The sequence below is a fragment of the Anopheles marshallii genome, chromosome 2, assembly GCF_943734725.1.
Source record: "Anopheles marshallii chromosome 2, idAnoMarsDA_429_01, whole genome shotgun sequence".
Classification (NCBI taxonomy): domain Eukaryota; kingdom Metazoa; phylum Arthropoda; class Insecta; order Diptera; family Culicidae; genus Anopheles; species Anopheles marshallii.
The window spans coordinates 76,555,712-76,575,205 of NC_071326.1; the positions used below are offsets into that span (position 1 = coordinate 76,555,712).

General features: G+C 43.0%; 1 protein-coding gene across 1 annotated transcript; it reads left to right on the forward strand.

Moving 5' to 3' along the window:
* The first annotated feature begins 5,642 nt into the window (after nt 1-5,642).
* LOC128718606 (fasciclin-3-like) lies at nt 5,643-19,244 on the forward strand. The gene is made up of 10 exons (XM_053812227.1): nt 5,643-5,694; nt 9,612-9,717; nt 9,788-9,999; nt 10,075-10,203; nt 10,295-10,501; nt 10,599-10,777; nt 10,850-11,111; nt 16,948-16,993; nt 18,670-18,856; nt 18,936-19,244. Exons 1-10 carry the CDS (start codon nt 5,643-5,645, stop codon nt 19,242-19,244), a joined length of 1,689 nt encoding a protein of 562 aa, XP_053668202.1.
* The last annotated feature ends 250 nt before the right edge of the window (nt 19,245-19,494 follow it).

Sequence of the window (19,494 nt, forward strand, 5' to 3'; positions counted from 1 at the left end):
CGGAGAACAAATGAATCGAGGCAGCAACAAGAAGATTAGCAATCGTGCAAATTGACCAGAATGTTCATTAGACTGATTGTTGCTGTTGTGCTGCAGAAGCTGTTTAGGATTACAGTAGATTAAATATAGAAGAACGAACATAAAACATATTGAACGTTATTAATGCAAAACGATTCTACTTATATGCAAAAAAAAAAAACAAAAATCCATTCGAAGTATATTTTATTGTCAGAAACAATGATTCCGAATAGTTAATTGGAGCAGTTAATTTTATTAAATCTCTACCCATTTGCTTTACTACGTCGGATAAATTAGTTTCAGGGATTTGAGAACCGTTTTTGAAGGGCTTCAAGAAGTTCTCTATTCTTCTAATATCGCCTAAAGCCAGGTTTCCTTACTATATCATACCTTATACTCATTTAGGGCGCCCAACTAATTGATCTCTCGCCTTTTGCTTTAAATTGTGCTTCTTACCAATTGCCATGAGGATGTCCCGATAGGCCCATGCCCCGGAGCTCGGTCTAACACACAGTAATACCGTGTATCGAATCTCATCTCGACCTCTGTTTGTGGTAAAGAGATAATCTTTTCGTCTTCATTATGGAAGATAATTGCAGTTATTACCTGTTAGTAACTGTAGGAAAGAGACATATCGATATCTCTTGCTGATTTTCAATATTGAAAATTCTCCTCGATTCATTCTGTTATGCGGTTTTGGAATTGAAGGTGTTGCAAATGAAAATACTAATGTTTTAGTATAAAATTCTGAGTGTTCAGTACTACGACTTTAGTACATAGTTCCAAAAACTTTATTTTCATCTGCTTTAACCGACCCTACTTATGAATCATTAAATTAAAATTGAAACAATTTAAACGCCATACGCGAATCTGGTTCACGGTTTATTGCACTCGTGCCAAGATAATTGCAGATGGTAGCCACAAATCGACCTAATCGCACACAAACCTACAGCTGCTGCTCCCAAACGGGAAGCGAACGGGGTTTGATTCCAACGGTGGAATGTGTGTTCGATCGGTTCACTAGCCTCGAGAGTTCGATGAGCCGCACAGAAACCCCCCCCCCCCACCCCCTCCCCCCCCTTCCCCACCAACACCACAGTAAATGAGTACTGACATTATTATAGTCCAGTGCATTAGTATGTTAATGGTGGTGCAAATTGATTTGGATTCGGTTTTTGGATTTGGCTGCTTGCGTTTTATGGAACGGCGAGTGAAGGGGCGAACGGGTGATTGTCACTGTTCCGGACGACTCCGGTTTCACTTGAGCGATCATAGATGTCACGGGTGATTGTGGCCGAAGTGGCCAAAGAACGCCCTAGAAATACCGGAACGGGGAACCGTTCTTTGTCTCACTCGGTGCGTGACTCATTCAACCGTAAAGTCATCCGTGGTATTCCGATGCTGGCTTCCATTTCCCGGTGCACTGTTCCACCCTGTCGGAGGATGGACTCGCTTTTTTATTGCTTCCCAAGTGTACGTAAATCTTGACTGTTGATGGGCCTTCCCATGGGAAGGGGAATAGGGAAGGGAGGGGGTAGCAGGGTACCGTAATCGCTAATCGGTCCATTTGTGATTCACTGATCCCGCGGTGCGGTACGTGTGGGCACTAGAAGGTTTTTTGAGGTCAATCAACAGTGGAACACTACTTCTGCTCGACTAAAACCTCTAAAACATGTCGTGGCATATTCCAATCTGCATCCACCGGGAGCGCAAAACCGCAAACATTAAATTAAATGGATTGAGTACCGAGTAACGATATGTTATCAGTGATGCGAAACATTGGAAATATAGGACGCGGGCACTGATTTTACCGAACCGTTAGGTGCTTTGTTCATGCATTCCTTCAGCGTATTGCGTATAATATAATTAATTTAGAAACACAAACAAATGTGTGCTTTGTGCTGTTGTTGCTTGTTGATATCAAAGAAAACTCTCGACCGGTAAGGGTGACCGCTCCGGTGAAGATAATGTTCCTGGAACCGGACGAAATGAACTACCCTTTACGGGAGAACAACCCATCGAGGATAAAAGTACACAATGCGATGGAAAATTGAGTTCGTCTTTTTTATGCTTATCTATAGCCTTATGCGGACACACGCTATCAGTTTTCAGTAATGGATCCTTCCAAGTGGCAACAGTGGAACAAGAAAAAACGGAATGGTGTTTTAGCATGCGATAGGTTCTTGTTTTTGCCACAACATGCACACACACACACACATACACAAAGCATCGTTGCTCATCAATTTCCACTACTCTAGTTACCTAGTTACCGACCATCAAAAGAACCACCTTGTCCCCGGGATACCGATAAAGAGACGGTAACGAGGGTTTTGCAGGGGTCTCTGTAAGGGATTTAACCTGCTTCGCTCGTGCAAGGCGTTGAGGAAATTCGAAGCAGATCGGTTTTATTGCCGGCGGCTGCAAGGTGCCATCATATGATGCTTCCCTCCGTGTCATTGCTTGGGAGATACTGACGGTAAGGACACACACCGAGTAGAAAAAATAAACCGAATCAAGTTCCCCGAACAGTCCTGCAAGAGCGAGAGATCGTTTCCTTCCTTGTCTGTCTGTATGTGTGTTCGGAAGTCAAAAAGCGGAAACTGAGTGGTGCTAATTTTTTTTTTGTTCCCGTGTGTTTGCTACTTTTGAAGTTGGGAGAAAACATGGATACGACCACTCTTCGAGGCAACGGTTGACGCTGATCAAGAGTTGATGGTTGCTGGGAATGGGGCATACTGCAAAAAAACCCCCTTGGAACAGCTTGGGATAGAATTTCGGGTAGCAATACGGAAGTGGCAGCAGTATCGCCTCCGGGACAATTTCTAACCATTGATAGTGCTCTCGTTACCGAGGATCTGGATCCGCTGGATCGGGGAGCTTGTCCGCGCTCCATCTCCCCCCAAAGTAAGCGCTGCAACTATACTGCACTGGAACATGCACAGAATCGGGCTCACACAGACACATCACCCTGTGCGCCCTTTTTTCCCGGTAGAGTAATAATAACGAGATGGTCCCCAGCATCATTCAACGCGTGTACTCTGGGTACTGTGTACTGTGCAGAGAAAGAAGGGCTTCTATCGGTCCACCTTTTTTTTTTTTTGGTGGCACATCACTACTACTTCCAACGTGAGCGAATATAGAAACTGACATTTTACCCATTGTGTCTGGTGCCCGGTTGCTCGAGGCACAATGCCTCCACCTCCCAATGGCCACCAAATACTCCTAACTGACCAGCGATTCGGGAACTTCTTTTCAACCCCCCGGGAGAGCGCCCCGGATATTCGTCTCGTGTCCCCCCTCCCCTCTTCATCTGTCGGTATCAGAAAGACACGTGGGACAAACGATATCCATAATGCTTTTTTTCTTTCGGTAGCCAAAGCGCCCACAGAACCCCAAAAAGCGGTGAATCCTTTTTGACACTATTCACTCCCCCCCCCCCCCGTCACCCAACAATATCCTCTTTCGTCCAATGGTGCTGGTGGCCCGGGTCCGGCTTACACCAGCAGAAAAAGCTTGCACGACGCGAACTACAATAAATTTTATTTAACTGACAGCAAATGACAGCGGCAAAAATATGATACGTAGCTTCTGGAACTGGCTAGAACTCGTGTGTGTGTGTTACGCTTTGTGCCCTACTTACGGGGCAGTACCGTGTGTCTGCCACAGATTTTTCCGTGTCCACCAAACGGTTTGTGCCTTCTGTTGGTTGTGGTGCGGTGGCCCTATTTTTGGGGGAGATGTCCATTTCAGTCGCTGGGGAAGGGGAAAAACTTTCGGTACCCTGCTGCTGGTGGTCGATACCGAGGTCGAGCAGTGGAGGAGGAAATGTATAGATATATCTCATCTCCTACTCGTCCATGGGAGAGTCGTCCACATGTATACCCATCGCCTACAGCATTTCGAAAAGGATATTTCATTTTCCTTGTGTTCCACCAATGAACGTTTCACCGTGTGTTATCCTGTTGCTGGTGGCCAGCAAATGCTACCAGGGTGTGTGTGTGTGTGTGCAACTGTTTCTCCTACCAGAGCGTGCACACGGCACGCGGCATCTACAGTTACTACCGGTAGTGAAAGCCTCCACCGACCGGATGCTGGACATATTACATTGTGCCGCGTCGTGTAGTGGGATAAACTCAGCTCCGTCCACTGAAGTTCCGCACATTTATAGCTACGGGTTGAGGATGATTCTTTTTTTATGTTCTAGTTTCCACGGTTATACCCCATCCCTCTTCGCCCGTGACTGTGATCCGTTCTTAACGCCTGCCGGGCTATATATGGGGTGGTGTTTTTTTTTGCTGGTGTTGTGCCCGTGTGATGCACTGATGCTTCCATCGTTGCACACGGATCAGTTGACAATTGGATGAAGTAGTAGTGCGGCTAAACTTTCTCTCCCGGTAGCCCGGGGGTGCACTGGCTGGTCGGAAACACTGTTACTAATGATATTTTTGAAACTGTTCACACCGTCAAATAAGCGTTGGGCGTTTGGTTGTGTGTGCGCGCGCCATACAAACAAAGCAGAACTCTGGTATCAATTTGTAGCGCATTAATTAAATTACTTGTGGAACCTTTTGTTCATCAACATCGCATTGCACGTAATGGTTTGATTTTATGTAACTGTTTGATCGGGGTTTTTATGTGTTTTTTTAGATTACATAATGATTGATTTGTAACTGACACTTTTTAACCCTTAGTACAACTATACATTCAGAGGTTTTGCTTTGCAGGTTGACTGTTATGAGTGCTACTGTTACCTTATTTTATTTTTTTTAATGAACGTCTTTGCAGTAAAAATTGCAATCTTATACAAGAGTACAATGTTTTAATTATTATTGCTATTTAAAGTGAGTATTTAAATTAATAGCTGTTTAATAAACCAAATAAAGATCTTTTAAATTTTTTTCTTATTTCTTAAATCTTTTTTGAGTCTGACATAAGTATGTTTTCTGCATATGAAAAGCTTCACCTCAAGTTCGTTGTATTTACGTCGTAAATTTAGGTATAAACAAATCTTCCTTCTGGTACAATCTGGTTATCGAGCTTATTTTCAATTGATCCGTGAAAAGTTAAGAATTAGTTTGATATTCTTAATGAATTTCCCAAAATCGCTAATAAAATGTCATTTACAACAAATAAGGCATAATTAGGCAAATTAGGCTCATGCTCGAATGAAAACAACATGAGGGAGAAACAGCTGCATATAACTTACTGAAAGTGAAATGCCTGTCCACTACAAAAACATAAAGAGATCATTTATTGTGCTAATTCACTCATTTTGTATTCATTTACTAAATTGAATTTAGATTTCCGATCACTCCAATGGAGTGTTAAGGGTTAATTTTGATTGTAAAAGGTTGGAATAAGTAATCAGTTTTAATGTTCAAAATCGAAAGCAATTAAAGCAAACCATGTAGTATTTGGTAAAGTCGGTCAGCTGAAATTTTAATTATTACGACACGCAAAATTGCCATATAGCGCACGAAAACCTCCATCCCGGTTTAAAAGCTTTCTTTGTGTTCAATTTCTATCACTGCTACGGTGCAGTATTGTTATTTTCTACCAGCACAACACCAAATCAAATATCAATCAGTTGCTGATTTCTGGTTATTTTTCGACATATTAATAAAATGCTTCCTGCAGTAGTTGGCTCCCTCCCACCGGTTACCAACTACATCGAATGTAAGTGCATACGTTGTCCAGACATTGACGAATTTGGCCGATTTCGAGTCAAAATTCCCAGCACCCGTGCGGTGGTCCGTTTGATGTTTTTCTTCTCATCTTATGCCGCTTTTCCCCAGTTACGCCACGGCTGTATACGGCTAGTTTGGTTCCGCCACTACTCACTGCTACAATATATGGGCAAATTTGGATGTGGGACCAGCAAAAACACGATGTCCTTCGCTGCACCGATCATCGGAAGCAATAAGGCTTCCTGCTGTTTTGTGCCTGTATGTGGCGTGTGGCATAGAAGCGATGGCAATGAAGGATTCTTCCTACCCAGCCGGAAACGAATAGCTGTGCGAATTGCAGACATGAAGGCGTAGAAAGGAACGATCTCCAATCGCGTTCGGGGAGGGGTGGGTAATCGAAGGCACGTCTATGCGAGGAGTTGTATGGAAATCGATTGATATTGCAATCGTTCCCCGGAGATGGTGTGGTGTGGCCAGTTCGCGGCCTAATAGTCTTCCTCGATAACAACAAAGCACGGTGTATTGCCGGTGGTAGCCGCTAAGAGCGAGCACAAAAAATAGAATGAACTTCATCGAAAAGCAGCTTGACGTGCGCGCAAACGGTGAAGGAACGAAAAAAGGACGAGATGGTGCATCGCCCCAGAACACAATAAAGTCATTGCAATCTTTTCACTCCTCTTCCGGTGAACATTCCGTCGGCCACGGAGATGCCATTCGTTACACAGAGGGCCTGGTTTTCCAATTTCATCAGAAGGCTGGAGAGCGCCACACGCGGTGGTGTATAGTCCACGTTGTCTCGGTGTCTCTCGTGTGTATCCAGGTTGATCAAACACCAGTTCGGCAAGGGTGGAATGTGCGAGGTTGCGTGGACACTTCACGAATGTATATCCTGTGATCGCCAATACAAAACCATCGCTTGCAGAGTGTTGTTTCCCACGGATGGTTGCAAAATGGTGGGGTAAAAAAGACTCTGAACCAGCAAAAAAAAACCTCCTCGGGAAAACCCTTCTGAACAGAAGTGAACTTAGTGGACAGTGGAAAGAAAAACGCTTTCCATGCTTTGGACCAAAAGAAAAAAAAACGAGGAAGAAAAACACACATCAAGTGCTGTGGATGTGCTCTCTTCCGTGTGGAGCTAGCAGCACAAAAAACACCGAAAGCTTTACGCGACTAGCATACCGATTGTGGTCTTAGGCGGCACGTCCATTCGGTGCCCATTGTGGTTCGCGTGTGTTTCGTGTGTTGTTCGAATGGCGGGGATAAAAATCGTTTTAGGTTTGTGAACCATTCGCAACCCCATTCGCGTTGGTGGCTGCTGTTTGGTGAAGTTACAAACGAGAAAGAAAATGATTCTTTTACCCACCTAAAAAATAAAACCCAGCGTGTATGGAAACCGGCGAGGGTGCAATTCGGCAAAGTCGGAATGGTTGTGGGAAGCCGTCAAAAAGAATGCTTCCTCCACGAATGGTACAAAGTGCAAGCGCTCTAGTACAGCTGTTAGCTTGGTGTACACAACGGTGCAGTCATTCGGACATACCGAACCCCACCCCCACCGTGGGGTCAATGTGTGTTGGGTGGGAGAAAAAATTAGTTCACCCAAGAACAACATGCGGAGAGAGATAACAGCATTGGAAGACCTCCACATGTAGGGTCACAGTGTTCGCTGTTGGATGGAAATGTAGTCCTGTTTGCTGCAAACAATCATTCCACGAACAGATGAAATGAACGAGAAAAAAAAGAAGGTAAATGCAACGGATGCGCTTCAGAAGGTTATGGAAAACTCGTTTTTTCTGACGAGCAAAATGCAAATAGCAGAGGAAAACGATGTATATAACCTGTGACTTAATGGAAGATACCGTGATCCAACGAGTACAGTCCATGAATAACATCGCACCAAGAGAGGTTAGCGTTCGATATTCATCTGACAGCATGTCTTCTGCAGGGTTTCAAACCCATGAAGGCTAAAAGTAGAAGAATGTGTTAGGTATTACAGTGTGGGGTGCCAATCAAAAGTTTCTTCGTGCATTTTAGGCAAGTTGAGGTGGAATAAAGGCAAATCCGGACATCAAAAAACTTAAAGCTGTACTACTTAAAAGTGTTGAAACGTGGAGCGGTTCTTGTTACTCAAGGTCTCTGCTCTTGAGTAAAAACTCTATTCATATTACAAAGTACTGGGCTTTGTGCATTCTGAGGTAATGCATGCTAGGACTGTACTTGTTCGCCTTGAAAGCTTAAAGTTTTTTTTTTCGCAATAAGCATCTAAAAATCTTAATAATTAATTATTTGATGTTTCCCTGAATTCTGAATAGAATTATTCCATGAAATCTGTTTAACTTATACCTACATAATTGCCCAGATTTTCTAGCAGTTTAAGAAAATATCATATCTTTTGTCTGTATCTGAGATAAAGAACATGTTTTCAGGCTGATTTCTTTTAGGTCAGATGTAAATGCAGATCATGAATATCCAATCCCTAGACCCCATAAAAATCGCTCACAAAGACCTTTAATACTCGAATTTCTAGAAGTCCTGTTTCGTATATCAGCCATTATTTTATTTTCCAAAAGTGATTGCGACATGTGGCACTAATTTAAAAAAAAAAATTAGTGCCTCAAACATTAATGCGGCTGTAAATTTGTCGTCAATACGAATGATTTCTTTTATTTCCCTTCTGCATCTGCAAATTGGCGTGTGAATTGAGCCGAAATAAACGAATTTTGCATGCTTTGCAAATGTTTGTTTCTCCTATGGGTTTATAATTATTTTACAATTTTAATTGCATTTCCCCATCAACGTTTCTACACACAATAGGGAACCGTAACGAAACAGATAAATTGTGAATGTAGATTTTCTCATTAGCTCATCATTGATAGATTTGCCCCAATTCACTCAATAATCATCAGTTAGGGCGAAAAACAAAAAAAAAACCTGATCATAAAGCACCATCTTCTATCTCGCATCGCAATTTTGTGCAATTGTGTTTTCCCGTGCATCGCCAATTTCATGTAACCATGGTTTTGTGAACGACCTCACTGCTCACCCCTTGCCACCCCTACCTCGAAAAGCACAAGAACAAAAGCTTTAATTAACTAATCAGTCTCGACGATCGTTCGGAATGATAACAATTTTCCATCCGTTTGAATAAAAGTCTGCACAGCAACAGCATCGCATCACACCAACACCACCACCACCACCACAAACAGTAGAATTTGTGTGCGCTATGTTGATGTTATCCTTGCTGCCAAAAATAACCCCCTTTTCGGAAGCACTCTTACCAACGTCCAACCCTACCTTCGCTGCAACATCACGTGAGAGACACCAGAGGGACGGGCACACAAAAGCTTTTCCATTACGCGGGAAACCGTGATTTAATTTTTGCGGATGAGCCCGTCAGCTTTTTAGGGGCTTGTAAGAAGGGTGCGGGCTTTTGTGCCTCTGTGTTTCGTTTCGGGGTGGGGTTGTGGAGTTTGAGCCATCATTATCATCATCCTACGATAATCTACAAATGAATCATCACTTCAGTGAGTCGTAGGCAGTTTTAATTAGGATTAGATTAGAAGGGATGAACCAGAACGGGGAGGCAGACCACCGAGCACGCGGGAAAGAAGGATCTGTGAAATTGGATTATTTAGTACGGATTTTACTTTTTTTTTTGTCCACCTCCCCACCTCTTTATGTACAATGAGTGTGGAAAATCCGATTGGAATATTGTGATTAGATTAATTAGCAGCCTAAGTTGCAACAGCATTGATCTTGTCTATTTTCCGATGTACACATGAATGTTGATGGTGAATTATAGTCGTCTCAGATTATTATTTCATGTTGCCATGAAATGAGCTTTTAGGAAAGCTTCGAGTGCTCAGTTTTATCAACAATTATTAATATTCTTTTCCATTCTAATTTCAGCTACCGCACAGGTCGTAGACACGGAACCACGCTCAATAACGGTCGTAGAGAATCAGGAAAATGTAAACCTTCACTGTCGGATAGGCCGTCCGGCACAGCTTTGCGTGTAAGTATTTATGCGCGTGTCGTTTATTTCATCCAAACTCTAACATCTTCGTGTTGCTTCCCTTTTCCAGCATCCGAATCCCGGGAGTAAATGATCAGTTTACGCTTGATCCCAACATAAAGTCTCCTGTACCTGGATTGTCCTACGCAGGCGAAGGTTTGGACAAAGGTTCGTGCGGAATCCATATCGACCGTGTCACTGCTGAAAATGCCGGCTTCATGAACTGTACCCTATTCGTCGATGGACGCGGTTTGACCGGTGCCATCGAGATTGTGGTTGCATGTAAGTACATCATGTAACGGGAAAGGTACAGAGCACGTATTCTTAACCACCAATATCGTTTGCATCATTCTACAGTCCCACCGGAACAGCCCGCTATTGAGGTCGTCTCGGGCAATTTAAACAATCTGGAGGTTAACAGTGAGCTCGCCTTCCGGTGCATTTCGGCACGCGGCAATCCAGCGGCTAAGTTGTCTTGGTTCTTGGGTAAGTCTCCGTCGCAAAAGATAATCTACGATCAGGTCATTTCAACTATATATGCTTTATATAACGTTTGGGTGTTATTTTATTCCAACAGATCAGGAACCAATTTACGAAGGTGTGAAATTGGACAAACCGGAAGAGTACTTCGACGAGCGGTCCAACAAGCGATACTTCACTGCCTCATCCACACTGACCCGTTCGATTCGGGCCGAAGACAATGGTAAACGTTTAACTTGCCAGGCCGAACATATCGCCTACCAGGAAAGATTTTCCCGTACCGATCTTATCATGAACGTGAACTGTAAGTTTGTTTTGCACAATGCAAACCTTAACGCGCTTTTGAGCTAATATTTGCAATTACAATAATGTTTATTATTTGTTTCATTCAATCGAAATAGTCCAACCGCAAGCATTGCCCGATCAGGTCGTGTATGGACTGCAGCTGGGACGTACGGCAACGGCCAGCATGGTTATCAAAGCAAACCCTTCGCCTCGAGTACTGTGGAACATTGATGGAATTGATTATCACCAGGGTACCGAACAGGGACGATATGCCGTACCGATTCCGGAAGCATTGGTAAGGGCATCTGAGTTCTTCGGCGAATTTATCTTGCCGGAAGGTTAATTTTCTTTCTAACACATTTTTTAGGGAAACAATCACTACAACGTCTCGCTGACCATTGCCGGTCTCACACTGGAAGATCTGTCGAAAGTGTACGTGATGCGAGCCTCGAACAACTTCGGCGTGGAAGACTACCGGCTAAGTCTGCGCTCGCAGGACGAAGTTTTCAGCGAATCGAGCAGCTTCGGTACGGGTGAAATTGTTGGTCTGGTGCTGGCGGTACTGATCGTCCTGTTGGCTGTCGCCCTCATCTTCATCGCTCGTGCTACCGGTAGATGGTGCTTCCGAGGTAAGTTTAGAGCGATTTAGAGCTAATACGCGTCGCGAACGTAGCGAAGTGCCTAGCAACGAAACAATACGGGGGGAGGGAGGTTTGCATTCACACATCCTTAATGCCTATTTGACGCCCAAAAACACCCTCAATAACTAACCAACACAATTTAAACGAAATCATTCCTTTCGATTGTTTGCATTCCGATATCCATATATCCCAAGCACGCACCACGGCAGGAGAACCGCAAGAACCCTAGGAGAAGTACACACAAGACCGGCCTCTCAAAGGTTAGCCAATAATTGTCAGCCTGACACAAACGTGTTTGTGTGTGTGCGCGCCTTCCTGTTGTTGCACGCCACTGAAGCTTTTGCTATGCACCAAGCGACGAACCCCAATACGCCCCGGGGGAGAGTATTATTGGTGTTTATTGCCTTTTTTCCTCCAAACTCTCGAATTTTGTGTTATGTTTCTTAACCAGAATGGCACCGTTTTGCTTCATAATGTTCACACAAACAATAAATGAACTTCCCGATGCACAACCAGCATAAAGAAGCTTTCAAATACGCACCATGCACACACCCATACACACAAATGCATTCCGGTTGGAGAAAGCTCACATTCATGTTCATCAATTAATTGGCAAACGAGTGCGATAAAAAAATCGCAAAAAAGAGCGTTTCTTTAAATCATTTCATTGGAAAATGATTCACCGATATACACACACGCAATGCGTTCCATTCCTTCACACCTCTGGCTCACTCCAATGTCCGTTTTTCTTTCATTCATTCCATGTGTTTGCCAGTTCGAGTTTATACAACTTGTGTAATTGCTTGTTTTTTTTTGTACCATTTTGTATTGATTTTACTTGTCTTGCATTACGAAACGGATCCCCTTTAACCGCCATTCTTTTCTCTTCTCCTTCTCCTTTCCTTTCTGTTCTTTCTTCTCTATCCGTTTGTTCTTCTTTCTCCTTACAGTCAGCTTGTATCAGTAGTCGAACAGTGTTACATGTCCCCACCAAGACTCTGTTCGGCTATGTTTTGGTTTCGGGCAGCCGTGTGCCGAATGTGTGTGTGTTTTCGAATGTATTCTGCAATTGGGCGCGCAACACACAAAAAGCCAAGCATGCAAATAAGAACAATCCGTCCAATTACAACCACAATCCGTTTCTCTAGCGAATATTGTTTTTTTGTTTTCAACATCCCCAATAAGTGTCATGATAATTTTATGTACAAAGATAAGCCTTCTTTAAACGAAAGCGTAAAAATCATATTTAAAGAAAAGTGTTCATTTATTCAAAATGTGCGTGTCTGTCGGTGTGCGCGTGTATCAGGACGGTGTAAAACATGTGTGTTCGTATGTGCCCGCGGGTGTGTGTTCTAGTGTGAGCAATTATAGAGATGAGATTTAAAGCAAAAAAAAACAAACATCGGTACCGATCACAGGACATAAAAATGCGAAGACAAATCGTTATGAACTTCTACCGAACCCACTCGTGTACAAGCGGGAACGATATGCTAATCTACTGCCTAACCATTAACATGAAACGAAAGACAAATTGTTTGCAAGCAGAGTACAACATGACCAGGGACGATTTCCACCCGGAACGGGGTATGCCACCAGTGGAAAAGTCACACACACACACACACACACAGTAATTAATTATAAGGGCTTTACCGTTCGCACAAAAAACACAAAAGACGCAGAACGGCAGAAGCGTTGTTAGCTTTTTAATGAGGAACAATGAAAAGAAAAGCATTATTTTAGGCTTAAGCTAATTTATGCCGACTATTTCGGGTAAGCTTTCACCACCGACTTGCTGCGCAAAAGGAAGAGCGGCAGTAGAGTTGAGGCAGTAGTAGTAGCAGAGTAGTGTAAGAAAAGTTGAGTACGGAAACAAAATAATGAAGAAGAAAAGCTGCTTTTAGAATACATTCGTATGGTAATTAGATCCGTTCTTCATGACATTGCTCCTTGCGCGTATAATGCTTTTCGTCTTAAACCGGAGGCGAATTGAATCGTTTTGAAAGCAATTGCGCGCGCGCGCTCTCTAAGGAATACTCTTTCATTAGCCATAAAAGAAGAAAAAAAACACAGGACGGGTCGTTTTGCTCTCTGCAACTTGTTTATCCTGCGTAATGTTGCTTTAGCTGTGTGTGCAGCAGTATCGTTGATATTCAAACTCAAACCGGATAATAGTGTAGAGATGAAACAGTATAAGTGCATCTCTATGGATGGTCATTAAGCAGCGAGGTTCCGTTTCATCTTTGCTTTCATCTGTGGCAAAAATAACATCACAAACAAGTTTGTTTTCTTTCAAATGTGATCTGTGAGTTAAATCACTCCTCCGGAGATAGTTACTTCTAGCCAAGCACATAGGGAAATAGACAGAATTGAAAATGCGTCGTCCTAATGGCACTTAAAAACAGAACTCCCCCCCAAAACGAACTCGTCCAATCCAATCCGAAATGGCAAGAATAGCGGGTGTGTGTGCTGCAAAGGGGGAAAAAAGAACACTATTTTTAAGCTGTGTTGTGCGTGAAGTTGGCCTGCATCTTACGATCAAGAAACAGAAGGTAGGGACTGCCCCTCATATGCAAATTCAAATATGGTCTTTTAGATTTTTTGTTCCCATCTCTTTCATGTGTGCGTACACAGAACTTTGTGTTGATTGGACATCTTGCAAACTATACTCCATTATTTTTCATTGGCACATGCCTTAAATTTTGCAACTGACAATTTTAACTGTTTGCTTTATTAATTCTATCAAGACAAGCTCTAACATGGCCACCTTTTACTTGCGGTACGGTTTCCGCTCTTCTGCCTACCGTTTTACTAATGCTACCTATTTTAATATTTAATCAGATGCCGAAATTAATTCTGAACAGCATTCAACACTGTGCTCTCACTCACGTTTTTCATCCTTTGCTTTCGGGCTCAGGACATTGAAGTCCGCGACCGGGTTGAAAACATGCAAACGGAAGTTAATGTAATATGCTCCGGCACGTGTTGTAACCTTCTTGAAGCGCATGTGGCTCTTCGATAATTCGACTCGATGTTGCTTAACGGTGGCTTTATATTCGGGTGACTGTCCTCACACTCACCACAAAGAATGGAACTATTTGCCTGTCCACATTTGACATAGTGAATCTGTAGTTATTCAATACAAGATTCTCTAGAGAGAACAAAGAAATACCCACAAAACAAAAACCAAATTAACGCGCCGTAGAAGGAAGATGCGTGAAACATGCTCCCTAACACCGTAAAAGCAAACAAAATTCCCCATCAAAACAAAAAATATGAAAACCCCAACAACAACTCCCCTCTTTAGACCCCGATGTCCTGATTCTGTTTCTTGGTTGTTTTTGCAGGCGCTTCCCTCAATACCGATATCAATCCGGACTCGGAGGCACAGATTACACCGCACCCGCACGATGACGAGATTGACGAGCGGCAGCAAACGCAGGACCCGGCCGCCCACTACGTGCACGAAGGTGACGAGAAGCATGCGGCCACTAATGGGAAGCACGAGAATGGCAAGCAAACAAAGGCGCAACAGCAGCAACCCGCAGCAACCGTCGTCGTACCGCCGGTCGTCCCAACCAAGCAGGAGAACGGCAAAACTGACAGCAAAACGAACACATCCGTGTAGATTTCCCGTAGCTTGGTGATTGGGGACGGGGGTTGGGGTTTTGGGCAGGAGAAATATTAGCGCGTTGTCCGACATTCACGCAAATCATTGCCGAAGATGGTGAGAGTGTGATGTAGACAACAAAACCCCCGAAAGTATAGTAGTAACAAACAAGCAAGCCACATTGAGAGACGACAGGAGGAGTGACGAGAGTGAGAAAGTAGAAGAAGAATAGGGAACTAATTAACGGCTCCTTGGGAAAACATGAACGAACGAAGATCTGTTATTTGTGGAGCAAAAAAAGGCAGTCAGAAGAAGACACACTCTAACCATGGAAGATAGAAAACACCGAATATACTTCATTCAAGACAAAAACACAAATCTCCAAAACAGTAAAAACACAAAAGCATGAAAATTTCGCCTTCTCCAAAAGGATGCGTAGTGCTTTTTTCTTGCTGGAGTTGTTTTTTTAACCTCATTTAGTGCATCTTCTTGGGAAAATCTTGACCAATCTAAAACAAACAACAGATCGTTCAGTAGGAGTATCCCTCCCTCTTATTAAGCGCGGGGGTGATTAATACATCCCGCAAAGAAAACGAATCGTTCGACGATACTCGTTTTCTCATTTTGTTGTTTTGCTTTGGCCTCCTTTAGTTAATAGCTGAGAGTTGCTGAACAAAACATAATGATTGAAATAATCGAATCTCATCGAGAACCAACTGGAACAGTTAAACCCCACACCCAAGCATTGAAGATGAAGCGTTCCACGCAAGGAGAAAGGAGTTAATGGAAGTAGATATAAAAAAGAAAGGTTTCCAATTTAGAGTTTGCTCAGGCACCCGCGCGCACATTAAGTGTTCTAGGAAGAGAAAATGTTTTGATTAAGAAATAATTCTCACCCGAAATGATGGATGTGGTGGAATGAAAATTGTGAACTGTGTAGATTGTAGAGAATACTTTAGTTTATCGAATAGAAGGAAAAAAGTGAAATGTATACGCGCGCGCCACAAGAAGGGAATAAGGTAGCCTCACAAAGTGAACCGACGCGTGGGCAATGAATTCCAGTTCTCTACCTGGGCATATACACATTCGGTGAAAATCAAACAATTGGCATTTTACATAGAGTGTGGTCTGTTTTGTTCCACCAAACTGTACTTAATTAAATTGTTGTTCACCAAGATACATAGAAAAAAAAAATAAAAGCGGGAACAAAATCAACAAATTCCATCCATGGACGAGTTCCTTCTAGCGGAACACACTTAAGGAAAAAAAGGAACTCATACACGGTAACAAAACGAGTGAGTGTGTTTAGGAGTTAATTAGACAGCAAGCACCATTTTAGCGCATGTGTTAAACCCATTGAAAAGCAGACCGGGTGTGTGGTGTGGTTGTGTTATGGTCGGCCATTTTACGACCGGCACCACAAAGCTATTTAAAAATAGGAAGCGCGATACATCTTATTTCATAAGCGGCTAAATGTTGTTTTGTCTAGGGTAAGCTTATTTTGCACAAAGTGTCCATATTCAGGAAGGCAAGCGATTAGGAGTACGTTTAATTTTTACTTTTACTTTTTAATAACAATCACCACCACCCAACAGGTACTTCTACTACGCTCAGCTCTTCGCAGCCATTCACGCAGCAGCGGAATCTCTTTACGCTAGTTTTATCTTGTTGCAGAATTTTAACGCGAAACGACAATGAATGTGAAGAAACAATATTCCTTCCTTGCATAAATTTCATTCAAAAGCAATAAGCAATAATCTATTTCCCTCGAACTTGAATAACACACTATCATGGCAGCTCTCGAATACTGTAGCACACCGTAATAGATATATTATATGATGCACATTACCAACACTGGCGCGCGCTGGTATCATAAAAAATGGTCGGTGCAACGGAGGATGAAAAAACAAAAAACACCGGAAGAACAATCTCAAGCGTATGAAGCGTTTTTAAACTTATTCCTTAATTATTTTTTTTTACATAAATTGTATATATTTGGAACGAATAAAAAGCTATAAAACTTATTTCTTCTTTTTTGCACATTTTCTGCTAATGAATTGGGTTGAGAAGATAAAGATCACCATGTACTAATGTTTGTAATTAATAATTAATTAATTTTTTCCATTATGTTTAAACATTCTACATTTTATGAGCAAATTGTAAGATTAAAATTCTGTTTTGCGATTGATTTTTGTTCCTCTTTCTTCTCATTCACAGGCAAAAGTAGCTCGACTTCAACCAGTGCAGCAAAAATAGGTGAAACGTAAGTATTCCGGGTTGCCCGCACACCGGGGTACTCAATAGCAGATGAATTATGTGTGTACTGTGTGTGATTAATGTAAAGATGTAGAACGTAGTGTAACTTTCGGTGTGTAGTGCTGCTTGCTTGCTCGCGGTGTTCATCTTGCGCTTCACAATCGTCTATCACCTCATTGCTTTTTGAGGCTCATTTAAATAACGCCTTTACAGCTTGCTAGTTACTGGGCTACGGTACAGCATGAGGGATGTAATTATTTTTAAAACATTTATATTTCTTCTATTTTTTTTTTTTGTAAAAAAAAAACTTTTCCCCTCTTTTCTCTCTAAACGCTATTCCTTTTTCCCCCGTTTTTTTTATACATGGGTCAAAACTAACCTACAGTGACACAACCGACAATGGTGTTGGTGAGACAATGCTACCACCACCAACGGTTGCGACGGGCACGGTTGTAACGCCATCAGGGGTGACCACCGCCCCGAACGGTGGAGAATCGTTCCCGGGCACACCATCAACGCTCGACCCGAACAACTCCATCCTGCGACCAACCAACATGCGCCACCCGCTGGACGCACCCGGACCGTATCCATTGGGTGCGATCCGGCGCGAACCTCAGCTATCCATCAACAGTGGTAACTTCGACAATGCGAGCGTCCTGTCGTCCGATTCCTGTTCCACCGTCGGGTACGGTGATCCGAATCAGGTCGGACTGCCCGTTGCCGGTGCGCAGAAACGCTGGATACCGCACCAACAGCGCGAACTGCTGGAAAAGCAGGCCCAGCTGCTACTGTCCGGTGCCGCCATTAAGCGCAAGCGTGAAACGGAAATATTCTAGCGGTTTGACGGGGCCTTCCTCGAGAAACTTGCCAAGTTGGTGCCAGAGGAAGCCGAAAGAAGGAAGGCTGGATGTACTCACGTGTAGCTCGGGCGTAGATGGAAATATCGCAAATGATAGCGCTCACTCCTCGCTAATGGTTAATTTGTTCTAATGTAGTGTAACTTATCGGGAAACGTACGCGGTGATACATGCCTTTACGTGGGGTTATATGGAGATTTTAAATTAAACACACAAACGCCTAATGTAAAGTGTAGAATTAATACTTACTGCTGTATAGATGCCCTCTAATATTCTCCACCGTTATGTATTACTGTACAAATATGATGCTAATTTATTAAACTGGATGTTTGTGTTTTTTTAATTACATTGTGCGAGTTACAATAAAAAAAAAACAAGTTGCTAAATTATGCTTTGAGTGTTTAGATTTTTAGTTTTAAAAATGTACAAAATTTGTTTTATAGTTTTAATACTTTACATTTGGATTGCCGATTTGAAACCCTGTTTTTTATGATATTTTTGTTTGTCTTTTTGATTTTATTTTTGTGATAATAATTTAAGGTATTTGAGTGTTTGTCAAGCACTCCTTCCTTCTAAAAAAATAACCCAATGAGAGGGAATCTACGGCCATTAAGAAATTAGCATTGTTTATCTAAGTTTTCAAGATTAATCTACTTGTTTTGAGGTATACAACACCAAGAACAAATGTTGTCCTTTTTTGCACCAAGTCTATCATTGAAAAGATGTTCTCTTACTGGCAAACTTATTTGGTTAAGGCTTAACAACTGCACACACGCCATCCGGTTTCACCGCCATCCGTCTTCCTTTCTTCCCTGCCATACAACAGCAGCGACACGGAAAGTGCCGAAGTGAAGCAACCAATGACGAAGACGCAACGCCTGAAGAACATTTTCGCCAAACGCATGCAACGTGGAGCTGCCAGTGAGCTGCCTGAGGAAAACATCACACCGGATGTGGCGGTCGTGGACGAGCAGGACGCTAAACCGGCGGATGGCGCTACCAAACCGGTCAAGGTATTAAACGCTTTCTGCATTGCATCTCTCTATCCGAAAGCAAATTGTCTTATTGCCGTGTGTGTTCCCTTCCATTCAGGACGAACAAACGCTGGTGTACGCTGAGCTGGAGCTAAAACCGGCCGGTGGCGGTGAGATATCGTTCGTCAACAAGCCGGCCGCCAACAACGAATCGACGGAGTATGCCGAAATCTTGTACGTGCAGCAGCAGGCCGGTATCACCGGTACAGCTGGAGGCGAAACGATGAACACCACCGCACAGCAGCAACCGCCACAGCAGCAACGTCACCATTCGAGCGAAGATAACCGACCAGTCATCGACGTAAGCATCCAGAAACCGAGCGCCAAAAGTGATGGTGGCAGCAAGGGTACGGCCGGGGGCAAATAACTCCTCCTCCACCCCTCAAAGAACACCCTCATAACCAACGCAATTCATAAGCCTTTGAGGCGTAAGGAAGAAATCCCGTTTGACGCGCAACAACCACGCGTGTTGGTCTGTGTTCCGTCAAGGCGAATGCGGGAAGCATTTTTTCGCGAAAGTTCATTCCGTCCATTAAACACCGCATCAGTCAGTTTCCATTCAACTGTTCCCATTTCATCTAAAGATAGCGATTTTTTTTTTGCTTTGCAATTTAATA

Excerpts from the sequence above, each read along its gene's own strand:
- LOC128718606 (XM_053812227.1), top strand. The coding sequence starts at position 5,643 with ATGCTTCCTGCAGTAGTTGGCTCCCTCCCACCGGTTACCAACTACATC. Across the intron at positions 10,204-10,294 it reads TAAGTTGTCTTGGTTCTTGG|ATCAGGAACCAATTTACGAA; the intron begins GTAAGTCTCCGT and ends TTATTCCAACAG. Across the intron at positions 18,857-18,935 it reads GCGCTACCAAACCGGTCAAG|GACGAACAAACGCTGGTGTA; the intron begins GTATTAAACGCT and ends CCTTCCATTCAG.